This window comes from Pan troglodytes, chromosome 20, assembly GCF_028858775.2.
Source record: "Pan troglodytes isolate AG18354 chromosome 20, NHGRI_mPanTro3-v2.0_pri, whole genome shotgun sequence".
Lineage (NCBI taxonomy): Eukaryota > Metazoa > Chordata > Mammalia > Primates > Hominidae > Pan > Pan troglodytes.
In genome coordinates this window covers 60329691-60341550 of record NC_072418.2, presented here as the reverse complement: position 1 = coordinate 60341550, position 11860 = coordinate 60329691, and the positions used below count along the sequence as shown (strand labels likewise).

Below are 11860 nucleotides of genomic sequence, written 5' to 3'. Positions count from 1 at the left end.
TAAATGCTATGTAAATATTTATTATACTATATGGTTTAGGGAATAATGACAAGAAAAAATGTCTGTTCATGTTTAGTACAGATGCAACTACCTTTTTTGTTTTCCAAATATTTTTGATTAATGATCACTGCAATCCATGGATGCTCCAAATACTTTTGATCCATGGTTGCTTCGATCCATGAATACAGAACCCACAGACAGAAAGAGTCAACAGTACATCAAAATTTAAAATTTCATCAAAGGACACAATCAACAGAGCGAAAAAGCAACCTATGGACTGGGAGGTAATATGTAAAAAGCATATATTTGGTAAGGAGTTAATATCCAGAATGTATAAAGAACTACAACTCAACAACAAAAAGCAAATAGTCCCATTAAAAATGGAAAAAAAGACTTGAATATTTTTCCAGATACACAAATGCCTAACAAGCACGTGAAAAGATCCTCAACATCATTAATCATTCACAAAATAAAAATGAAAGACACTATAGATTCCACCTCACATCCAACAGGATAGCTGCTATCCAAAACAAAAGGCACTACAAAAAACCCCAAAAACAGAAATAGAAAATGAACAATGTTGGTGAGGATGTATATAGATTGCAATCCTTGTGCACTGCTGGTGGGAATGTAAAATGGCACAGGAACTATGGAAAAATTTTCCCAAAAATATTAAAAATAGAAATCCTGGCCAGGTGCGGTGGCTCACGCCCATAATCCCAGCACTTTGAGAGGCCAAGGCAGGCAGATCACAAGGTCAGGAGATCAGGACCATCCTGGCTAACACGGTGAAACCCCGTCTCTACTAAAAATACAAAAAAATTAGCCAGGCGTGGTGGCAGGCACCTGTAGTCCCAGCTACTCGGGAAGGTGAGGCAGGAGAATGGCATGAACCTGGGAGGTGGAGCTTGCAGTGAGCCAAGATCACAGCACTGCACTCCAGCCTGGGTAACAGAGCAAGACTCTGTCTCAAAAAAAAAAAAAAGAAATCCTGTATGATCCAGCACCACCATTTCTGAGTATATACCCTATAGGAATTGAAAGTAGAATCTTGAATAGACACTTGTACACTCATCTTCATAGCAGCATTATTTCAATAGGCAAAAGGTGGAAGTAGCCCAAGTATCCACTAACAGATGAATGGATAAATAAATGTGGCATATAAATACCAGAGAATATTATTTCACCTAAAAAGGAAGGATATTCTGACACATTATACAACATGGGTGAACCGTGAAGACCTTATCCTAAGTGAAATAAGCCAGTCTCAAAAGATAAATACTGTAGAATCCACTTATATGAGGTACAAATAGATATCAAATTCATAGATATCTATTGGTACCTCATATAAGTACCATAGAGTATAGAAATATAGTTGAGACATTTCTGGGGAAGTAGGGAAGGGGAATGAGTTGTTGTTAATGGGTACAGCATTTTACTTTTTGGTAAGAGGAAAAATGTTCTGGAGATTAGTTGCATAAAAATGTGGAATTTATATAACATTACTACCCAATTACAATAGTCAATGGTAAACTTTCTCCATTGTGAAATCTCTGATGTTTAATGAGGTTGGAGTTTTAGCTAAAGAATTCCCCACATTCATGGAGCACACAAGTCTCTCTTCCCTGTGGATTTTCTGGTGATGAACCAGGTGAGACTTTCTAATAAAGGCCTTCTGGCATTCGCTGCACTCATAAGGTCTTTCTCCACTGTGGATTTTCTGGTGCTCAACAAGTATATGCTTGTGGCTAAAGGCTTTCCCACACTCTCTGCACTCGTAAGGCCTTTCTCCAGTGTGATTTCTCCAATGTTTAATGAGGTTGGAGTTGTAACGAAAGAATTTCCCGCATTCGCTGCACTCATAAGGCCTTTCTCCTGTGTGGACTCTCTGGTGTCTAATGAGCCTGCAGTGGTACCTAAATGATTTCCCACATTCACTGCATTTATAAGGCCTTTCTCCAGTGTGATTTCTCCAATGTTTAACGAGGCTGGAGTTGTACCTAAACAATTCCCCACATACACTGCACTCATAAGGCCTTTCTCCAGTGTGAATTCTCTGATGTCTAATGAGTGTGGAGATATACCTAAAAAATTTCCCACAATCATTGCACTTATAAGGTCTTTCTCCGGTGTGAACTCTCTGATGTTTAATGAGTGTGGAGCTGTCCATAAAGAATTTCCCACATTCCCTGCACTCATATGGCCTTTCTCCGGTGTGAACTCTCTGATGTCTAACAAATGTGGAGCTGTACCGAAAGAATTTCCCACATGTGTTGCACTCATAAGGCCTTTCTCCAGTGTGAACTCGCTTATGTCTCATGAGTCGGTAGTTGTACATAAAGGATTTTCCACATTCTCTGCATTCATAAGTCCTTTCACTAGTGTGAACTGTCTGATGTTTCATGAAATTGGCACTGTACTTAAAGAATTTCCCACATTTGTTACATTCATAAGACCTTTCTCCTGTGTGGATTTTCTGGTGCTCAACAAATGAATAGCTGCAGGTGAAGGTTTTCCCACATTCACTACATTTGTAATCATTTTGTCCAGTCTGAAAGGCTTCTCTGTCCTCTGTGTCCCTGTATGGCTTCCACTCGCTTTGAGGGCCCTGGTGCTGGAGAAGGCATGAGGTGGCTGGTAAGTCCTTCCAGCCCTCCATGCATGTGAAGATCTCCTCTGCCATGTGAACTCTGTGGTTCTTCCCAAATGAAGGTATCCAATCACCCCCTCTGGAAAGATTTTCTCCAATTTGCTGCTTTGGGTGCTGAAAAAGCTCTGCCTCACAAATATATATGGCTTGCTCAGGATGAATTCCATTGTGCTCAACCAGGCACAGAATGTCTTTCAAGGGTGGGCCACATGTCTCACTAGGGTGGACCTTCTGGCTGGACAGACAGGGCTTTGAAGTTGTAACCTCTGACACTCCTACAGAAAAACCTTGCTGTGAAGGTGCCTCCTCATCCTCAGCTCCATGCCAAGAACCTGTCAGAACAGAAATGCTGGAGAAGTGCATGTTGACTCTGGTGGGAGGAAGCAGCTCCATCACAAATGTGTGTCAGGCACACACACAAATAAGGCCATGGGATTGGGGACATCATGGACATTAAGGCCAGTGAGAGGAGGGTCCACTATGCAGGGCTGGGCCTGGCAAGGCCCCATAATGGGAGAGCCCTGATGATGGTAAGCATACAAGGGAGGGGTATGGTACAGAGAGAGAAGGCAGGGTCTCCAACTCACTCCTCTGAAAACAGCCATCAACAGGCCATGGTTGCTGGAGACTGGCAAGCAGTGTGTAGAAGGTTCTCTCCAAACCCAGAGAGATCAGACTGTGACAGAGGAGCTTGTGTTCAGGGATACATGCAGACCTCACACCATGTTAAATACAGGCCACGCGTTGGCAGGCATTCAAAGGGAGCAGTGGAAAAGAATGGGTGAAGGGTGGTGGCCCCAGAAGTACAGACTGTGGGGCATTGGAGGTGCAGGGGCCAGGAATCATACTAGAAATGATAATGGGGAAGAAAAGGTAGAAATCTGTGGCCAGTGGCCCTGGCAACAAACAATGGTGAACACAGGACAGGTTCCCAGGGTGATTTGACCCCAGCTGTGACATCAACCCTTTTCCCAACTCCCAGGCACCAGGGCCATGTCCCTGAGCCTCTAATGCCATTGTTGAAGTAATATCCACCCTCTCAGGTGCCCTCTCTAGGGGAAAGAAAGAGAAAAAGAGTAAAGAGCACATGCCCAGAGAGATCAAGCCCATGGCATCCCACATTCTATAATCGTAAGAACTTCACAGAAGAGTCCTGCGTCCTGCACAGTCAACTCAGCAGTCCCCAAAATCAGTGACCAGGGCAGTGCCTGAAATTCCAAGCACAGGAAGGCACCAAGAAATATCAGTGAGAGAAAATGGACAACAGAACACAGGTCTCATGTGTTTGGACAGAGTAACCTGACTAGGGACAGACAAGGCTGGTGGGGTCTCTATGCCAAATTCAACATTTCTGGCTCCTGAGCCCTTTCTTGTAAGCCTCAGAGCAGCAGGGATGGGGATGCTAGGAAAAAGCGGGTATAAAACACACGGCCCAGCCCTGCCTCCCACAGCATATACGCCAAGAAACAGGGAAAAGAAGCAGCACCCACGGTCTCACTGTGGGAAACGCAGAGCTGCCTTTGGGTAAAAAGGGGTAACACAGCCTAACCCGGGACACTGGGCAAGTGTGAGGGCCTTACCTAGTGAGGACAAAAGGGCCAAATTCTCCAGCATCACATCACGGTACAGCAATCTCTGAGCCTCATCAAGGTGCCCCCACTCCTCCTGGGAGAAATATATGGCCACGTCCTCAAAGACCACACGGCCCTGCCAAATTGGGAAAGATGAATACATAAGCAGCTTCTTTTCAAGCTGTATTTACTTAAGTTCTCTATTTTCTACTTATATTTACCACCCATTAAACACAGGGCCAAACTAACAGCCAAATGTGTTTCCATCTCCCCTACCACCCTGGGCCCATATTCTCAAACCAAGCCAATATTTCCCGTGCTCTAAATCAACCCAGGGCCAGGTACTGCAAAACTAGGGACAGTCCCAATAGCCCAGGTGTCCTGGAATTATTTAAACTAGCCAAACTATCCTGACGCCCAGCCCTGCCTTGCTTTCCCTTGGAAACCCCAATAGCGTCCGTGGACTAAACTAAACTTTCCCCTCACTCCAATTTTCCTCCTGACCAAAACTGGTGCCTCACCATGTGGCCCTGTGTTATGTGGTATGTACCCTCCTTGGGGAAATGCAAGGAATAAATATCTTCTTTCAGTCATTGGCCTGTCCCCAGCATCAATCACTCACATCCATAAATTAAAACCCAATAGGTAAAATGACTGCTACATTTCTCTCTCCAGGATCTCATAGCTGTCCCCTACACCTCCATTCCTTGCTCAGTCTCTTCCACACCCTCCCAATGTGGAAGAGAAACCACATCCAGGTGGCATGAGTGACTTTTCTCTCCCCATTTCCATTGGCTACTGTGTCCAGCACACAGAGGAAACAGGCGAAGGACAAGGTAGAAAAGCACCCTGTAGGATGTGGGCCTCCCATGGGGGGATCCATCCTCTCCTGCCAGCCAGTTTGCATGGAGTCACCCAGATCTTGCCTCCCAAGACAATCAAACTCAGACTCATCCTCCTCCCTTGAGCTACCAGGGCCAGGGCCTGGGGCCCTCCATTCACACTCCTCCTGCCTGCACATCACTCTTTGGACAGCACTCCAGTCCCATCTCTCACACCTCCACTCCAGTCAATTCCACAGACACCTCCCAGCCCACACCACAGGCATTTCCTTCACCTCCTAACAGGCAACTCTGCACACAGAAACCAGGTGGTGCACGGCAAATACGCTCAGCATCCAATTCATTCCCAGTGCTGTTGCAGAACACCAAAGTCCCCTAGCACCGGGGGCAGCCCTAAGCCCTGGGTTGAAGGTTCCCTACATGGCCCTGTTTCTCACTTCACTGTCAGCTGCCCAAACCATGTGAGGACTTCACATACTCTCAGCTGTGTCCTGCCTCATGGTACACTCTGTCCCATAAACAGTCAGGAAAATTGCTCTCCACCAAAACCTCATTCCAAGCCCAGCTGCACTGACCTCCATATTTCCACTCCTGATATGGTTTGGCTCTGTGTCCCCACCCAAATCTCATGTCAAATTGTAATCCCCACGTGTCAGGGGAGGGACCTGGTGGGATGTGACTTGATCATGAGGGCATATTTTCCCCTTGCCTTTCTCATAATAGTAAGTTCTCACGAGATCTGGTTGTTTAAAAGTGTGTGGCTCTTCCCCCTTCATTCTCTCCCTCTCTCCTGCTCCATCATGGGAAGATGTGCCTCGCTTCCCCTTCACCTTCCGCCAGGATTGTGTTTCCTGAGGCCTCCCAGTTATGCTTCCTGTTAAGCCTGAAGAACTGTGAGTTGGTTAAACCTCTTTTCTTCATAAATTACCCAGTCTCAGGTAGTTCTTTACAGCAGTACGGAAACGGATTAATACAACTCCCATCCTCACCTCCTCCCAACTGATACTTAGCAAGTCTCCAATCTCACCTTATTATCCCCCCTCAGCAACCCCATCATGTCCACTCTCCTTCAGAAGTCTTTCTCACTCCTATACCCCACCATCTCACATACACTCATCCCCACAAACACTCCATTCCCTCATTTGTCTAGTGACTCCTCCACCACCACATAGGCACCCAGTAAGAGACCCAGTTCTCATGCCTCATTCCAATTCTCTGTCTTCGAACAGCACTGCCACCATAACCTAGAGATGCTGTCACCTAAACTGAATCCATGGCTTCATCCTGGTCCATACGACAGCCACCGTAGTGTGGACGTCTCCAACCTGAACTCCTGCACCAGGAGTCTCTGAGACATCTGTGGCTTGAAAAAACACTGACTCCTCACACTCACTCTGAAAATTCCTAATACTGCTGACTTCTCCCATCTTGGCTGATGGAGCATCTATGCTTCCAAACAAAAACCATGGGGCCACTCCTGATTCCCCTCCTATCCCACCCCCCCAGCTGCCTCACTCTCTATATCATAAAATGTGGGCAGCTCTAGTTAAAACTGAAGCTATGACCACTCTTGACAAGCCACCACCAACATCCACCTAGACTGCTGCAGGAACATCCTCTCAGATCTCCCTGCCATTACCCTCACCTCCACAGTCTGTCCTCCACTCAGACGCCAAAGAAAGTTCCTTAAGCTAGGGTCCTATCACTGCCCTCTTCTGCTTCAAATCTTCCCCATCTACCACCTCCCTTAGATTAGAGACCCAGGACCTAGGCTGTCATTCCAGGCCTGATGTTTGTGTGTCTCTAGCCACCTCCCATTCTGCTCCGTATTCCTACCAGATGTAACAGACATTTGCAGTTCCCTAAAAACCCAGCTCAGTCTCTCCTCCAAACATTGAAACATTCTGAATCCTGTGCCCAAGAGGCCCAAACATACCTTATCAGATCAATTCTCAAAAACGGGGACCAGTCTATGTAACCCAGCAGCCAACTTGTAATACTGAAACTGGTGAAACCACTCACTCTTCAGACATAAGAGAAAGACAGGAAAAGAGGTTTTGTCACCTGCCAAAACCATCTGGGAGATAACCAGGGTAGGTGAATAGTAGGAAACACTCTGCTCACCTGTGTAGGGTCCATTTCTGCCATCGCCAGGGGACTCTGAGGGAAGAGAAAAGCCATGAGAAATTGACAGCCATGGAAGGATCCTTCAGGCTGAGATGGACCACCACCTCGTCTGCCCTGCCTGGGAGCAAACTGATCTCAATTCATTGAATAAAGTTCCTCAGGCCTCAGTGCTGCAGCTCTGTGACCATGGAAAAGAACCGAACCCACCTGAGCTTCAGTGTCTCCATCTGTAAATAGATTGCAAGAATAGCTGCCCCCTCACAGGGCTCATATTAGTATCAAACATCAGTAGCATGTACTATATATATCAGCGGCTATGGTCCAAGATTAATGGTTTTGTACATGAGTTCAATGCAAATGAAAGAGTGGGGTTTTGAAATTTTCATGTATGTTTTTAGCTTAAGATTTTAGAGGATGCGATATTAACTTTTTCCAAGGAAAGCAAACGAGATAAATTAACATCAAACCAATTATGAACCACACCCTGCCCTGCCCTGCCCTGCCCTGTTCTATTGTGAGACAGAGTTTTGCTCTTCTTGCCCAGGCTGGAGTGCAATGGCGTGATCTTGGCTCACTGCAACCTCCGCCTCCCGTGTTCAAGCAATTCGCCTGCCTCAGCCTCCCGAGAAGCTGGGATTACAGGCATGCGCCACCACGCCCGGCTAATTTTGTATTTTTAGTAGAGACAGGGTTTCTCCATGTTGGTCAGGCTGGTCTCGAACTCCCGACCACAGGTGATCCACCCACCTCGGCCTCCCAAAGTGCTGGGATTACAGGTGTGAGCCACCACAACCAGCTTACTTTTAGAAATTTAACATAATGACTTCACTATTAACTGCCTATCTGTTTGCACACACTTAGAAAGATACTGTCTAATTGGGGTTTAAATCAATAAGTGTTTCATACATTATTAAGTTAATGAGTTATAGAGAGGGGAAGAGTAGGCAGGTCAGGTACTGGTCCTTTCTGCAACCAGGTCTACCTGCTACATAATCTTCTAAAGTGAGCTTGCCAGGAGACCTTGGCTGGAGCAGTAGATCATCCCCTCTTGCCCTGACATGTAGAGAAGGGGAAAAAGCAGTGCTCTGATCTGGAACCCAGCTACTCCACCAGCCTCAATAACATTTCTCTTGTTCAACAGAGAGTGGCCCTGAGGGTCAACCAAGCCTGCAGGTGCAGGATCGAAACCACCTCACACTTCAGCCTCCATCCCAGGCTATGTGCTTACCCAGTCCAGGCCTCCCTTTTTACAGATGCAATCCAGAATCCCTGTTATGCCAGGTCTGCACCTTTCTGGACAGAGTATGATGTCTGTGGAGCCACCAATGGTCTGGCCCCCAAGTGTCAGCCCCCTGCTCTCTCAACACAGAGCCCACCTGAAATGACAACCTCAAGATTTCCCTCAAATTAAGTCCATCTGACTTCAAATTATACTACAAGTTGGTAGTAACCAAAACAGCATGGTAATGGACAGAAATAGACACATAAGGTGTATAGCTCAGTGGTAAAGCATTTGACTGCAGAAATAGACACATAGATCAATGGAACAGAACAAAGTTCCTAGAAATAAAGCCACATATCTACAGCCAACTGATCTTTGAGAAAGGCAACAAATATGCACACTACGGAAAGGACACACTTTTCAATAAAATGCGCTGGGAAAACTGGATTGCCATATGAAAAAGAATGAATCTGGACCAATTTCTCTTGCCATATACAAAAATCAACTCAAGATGAATTAAAGATTTAAATGTAAGACCTGAACTAAAAATACTAAAGGAAAACTCAGGGAAACCCCTTCTGGACATTGGTCTAGGCAAAAAAATTCATGAATAAGACTTCAAAAGCATAAACAACATAAACAAAAGTAGACAGATAGGATCTAATTAAACTAAACAGCTTCTGTATAGCAAAAGGACTAATCAACCAAGTAAATGTACAACCTGAAAAATGGGATGAAATATTTGCAAACTATGCATCTGACGGGGTACTAATATCCAGAATTTACAAAGAACTCAACAACAAACAAACAAAACATAACAAAACAACAACAAAAAATGTCATTAACAGTAAGCACAGGGCTGGGCGCGGTGGCTCACGCCTGTAATCCCAGCACTTTGGGAGGCCGAGGCAGGTGGATCACCTGAGGTCAGGAGTTCAAGACCAGCCTGGCCAACATGGTGAAACCCCGTCTCTAATAAAAATACAAAAAATTAGCTGGGCGTGGTGGTGGGCACCTGTAATCCCAGCTACTTGCGAGGCTGAGGCAGCAGAATTGCTTGAACTAACCTGGGAGGTAGAGGTTGCAGTGAGCCGAGATCGCGCCACTGCACTCCAGCCTGGGCGACAGAGCGAGACTCCATCTAAGCACAGGGCAGACATTTTTCAAAAAGAAGACATATAAATGGCAAGCAGGCATATAAAAAAATGCTCAACATCATTAATCATCAGACAAATTCAAATTAAAACCACAGTATCTCCTTACACCAGTCAGAATGGCTATCATTTAAATGTCAAAAAACAACCGATGTTGCCCAGGATATGGAGAAGAGAAAAAGCTTACACACTGTTGGTGAGAATGTAAATAAGTACAACCTCAATGGAAAACAGTATGAAGATTTTTCAAATAACTGAAAATAGAACTACCATTAAATCCACCAATCCCACTACTGGGCATCTACCCAAAGGAAAATAAATCATTACATAAAAAAAAAAACATGTATTTTTATCACAGCACTATTCACAATAGCAAAGACAGGGAATTAACCTAACTGTCCATCAATGTATGACTGGGTAAAGAAAATGTGGCATATATATACACAAGGTAATACCACTAGGCCACACACACACAAAAAAGCATGAAACTATGTCTTTTACAACAATGTGGATGGAACTGGAGGCCATTATTAAATGAAACAACTCAGAAACAGAAAGTCAAATACCAAATGTTCTCACTTACAAGTGGAAGCTAAATAATGTGTACACATGGACAAAGAGTGTGGAATGACAAACATTGGAGACTCCAAACAGGTAGAAGGATGAGACGAAGATGAGTGATGAAAAATTACTTAATGGATACAATGTACATTATTCAGGCGATGGATACATTAAAAGCCCAGACTTCACCACTGTGCAAATATATCCATATAACAAAACTGCACTTGACTCCTTAAATTTATGCAAACAAACAAACAAAAAAAACCCGAGACCGACCTACTCAATCTGATCCTCAGACCATTCTCTGGCCCAGTCCAAGCCCTCCATCCGTCTGGTATCGCTAACCCAATCCCCTTCCTCAGACTCCACACCTTTATGTCCACCTGTCTGTGTGACATATCCATCTTGAGACATTTGAGAATCACCATGTCCAAAATCCAACCTGTGATCTTCTCCCGGAAATCTGCTCTTTATGCTGACTTCCCCAACTCCATTCTTTCAAATATTCAAACAGAAAACAAAAAACAAAACAAATACTTGAAACGGTTCTTCACTGCCTTTGTTCAGACATAACTGAAGCACCAGGAAAACCTACGGGCCCTATCTTTCAGGCCTATGAAGAATCTCATCACATCTCCCTCTACTGTCACTGGTCCAGCCCCAACCATAATTCTCCTGGGTCTACTGCAGTGGCCTCAGGGCCTTTTCGCGTCTCCCTGTGTCCATTCCTAACCTGGTTTTCCTAACTTGAAACTTCGAACTCTGGACCTGCCCCCTCCAACTGTCCCTCCCTTGACAACCTTCCATGGTTACTGGCTGCTCAGGTTGCCATTCCAAGCGAGAATTCACAAAACCCTCTCTTTCCCGCAGAAACAACACACACCCCTGACGCCCCAACATAGCCCACTCGGCAGCGCCTCCATGCCCTGAACCTGAGGTCCCTAACGGGAGCTCTGAGGCTGCATCAAATCGGCTGATACGGGGACCCCACACAGGAACGCCCCTCTCTTCGGGACAAGGGGCCTGACCTGCAGGGCCCCTTCAGGGGGCTTCAGCACTGGGAGGACCGGTCGGGCGGGGGAGCCTGGGACGGGACACCCACCTCAGTCAGGTTCATCAGCAAGGCCTCCGCCAGCCCAGCCAGGGAAGAGCGGGGCGGGGGCGACAAAGGCAAGACAAGGACGCCACTGTCCCCAGCGCTTGTCAGTTGACTCACTCCCGCCTCTCCGTGGTGGGAACCAAGCCGCTTCTCGCGCTTTTCCGTTCCGTCACTTCGGTGACGTCAGACAGAGCCATAGGCCGAAGTTGGTGAAACACCAGACAGAACCAAAACGACCACCACCAGGAGGACGGCGGAAGTCCCGCCCTCCGACGGTGCGCACGCACGCACGCAAACGTCCCCTTCTAAGCCTTTATTGGGTAAGTCGTGCCGCCGAGAGCTGCAGTGTCTTCTGGGTTATGAAGTTTCGACACCGCTTCCGGACTTGTCTTAGAGCGTTGATCGGTCCTTATATGGCAGATAAAGGCCCAGTGGCACTGTCAGGGGAGCTGGGAAACGGAGTCCCCGACTCCAAAGACAGGAGGGGGCTTGGCTTGCTCTTAAAGGCAACATACGGTATTTTTTTTGGATTGTAGTGTAGGATATTTACAGAAATGTTAGCAACTTATTACTTAAGACTCTATTAAGCACAGCTAATTCCCAATAACTACACGTCCAAAGAGACACCCCATAC

General features: G+C 46.0%; 1 protein-coding gene across 3 annotated transcripts; it reads right to left on the bottom strand.

The window, feature by feature from the left end:
- ZNF548 (zinc finger protein 548) lies at positions 1–11526 on the bottom strand. 3 transcript variants are annotated; one of them, XM_063802301.1, is made up of 6 exons: positions 11230–11494; positions 10499–10622; positions 8419–8483; positions 7188–7223; positions 4231–4357; positions 1–2982 (listed from the first exon to the last, which is right to left on the bottom strand). In XM_063802301.1, exons 1-6 carry the CDS (start codon positions 11242–11244, stop codon positions 1523–1525), a joined length of 1827 nt encoding a protein of 608 aa, XP_063658371.1. In that variant the 5' UTR covers positions 11245–11494; the 3' UTR covers positions 1–1522. The 3 variants fall into 3 exon arrangements, with proteins under 3 accessions (XP_063658371.1, XP_063658372.1, XP_003316775.2); XM_063802302.1 differs by lacking the exons at positions 8419–8483; positions 10499–10622 and adding an exon at positions 7000–7086 and having other exon boundaries at positions 11230–11507; XM_003316727.6 differs by lacking the exons at positions 8419–8483; positions 10499–10622 and having other exon boundaries at positions 11230–11526.
- Between the last annotated feature and the right edge of the window lie 334 nt (positions 11527–11860).

Bases quoted from the DNA above. Each gene is read 5' to 3' on its own strand.
- ZNF548 (XM_063802301.1), bottom strand. The intron at 4,358-7,187 runs GTGAGCAGAGTG...CCAATTTGGCAG, and splicing joins CAGAAATGGACCCTACACAG to GGCCGTGTGGTCTTTGAGGA. The intron at 2,983-4,230 runs GTAAGGCCCTCA...CTGTTCTGACAG, and splicing joins GGCCCTTTTGTCCTCACTAG to GTTCTTGGCATGGAGCTGAG.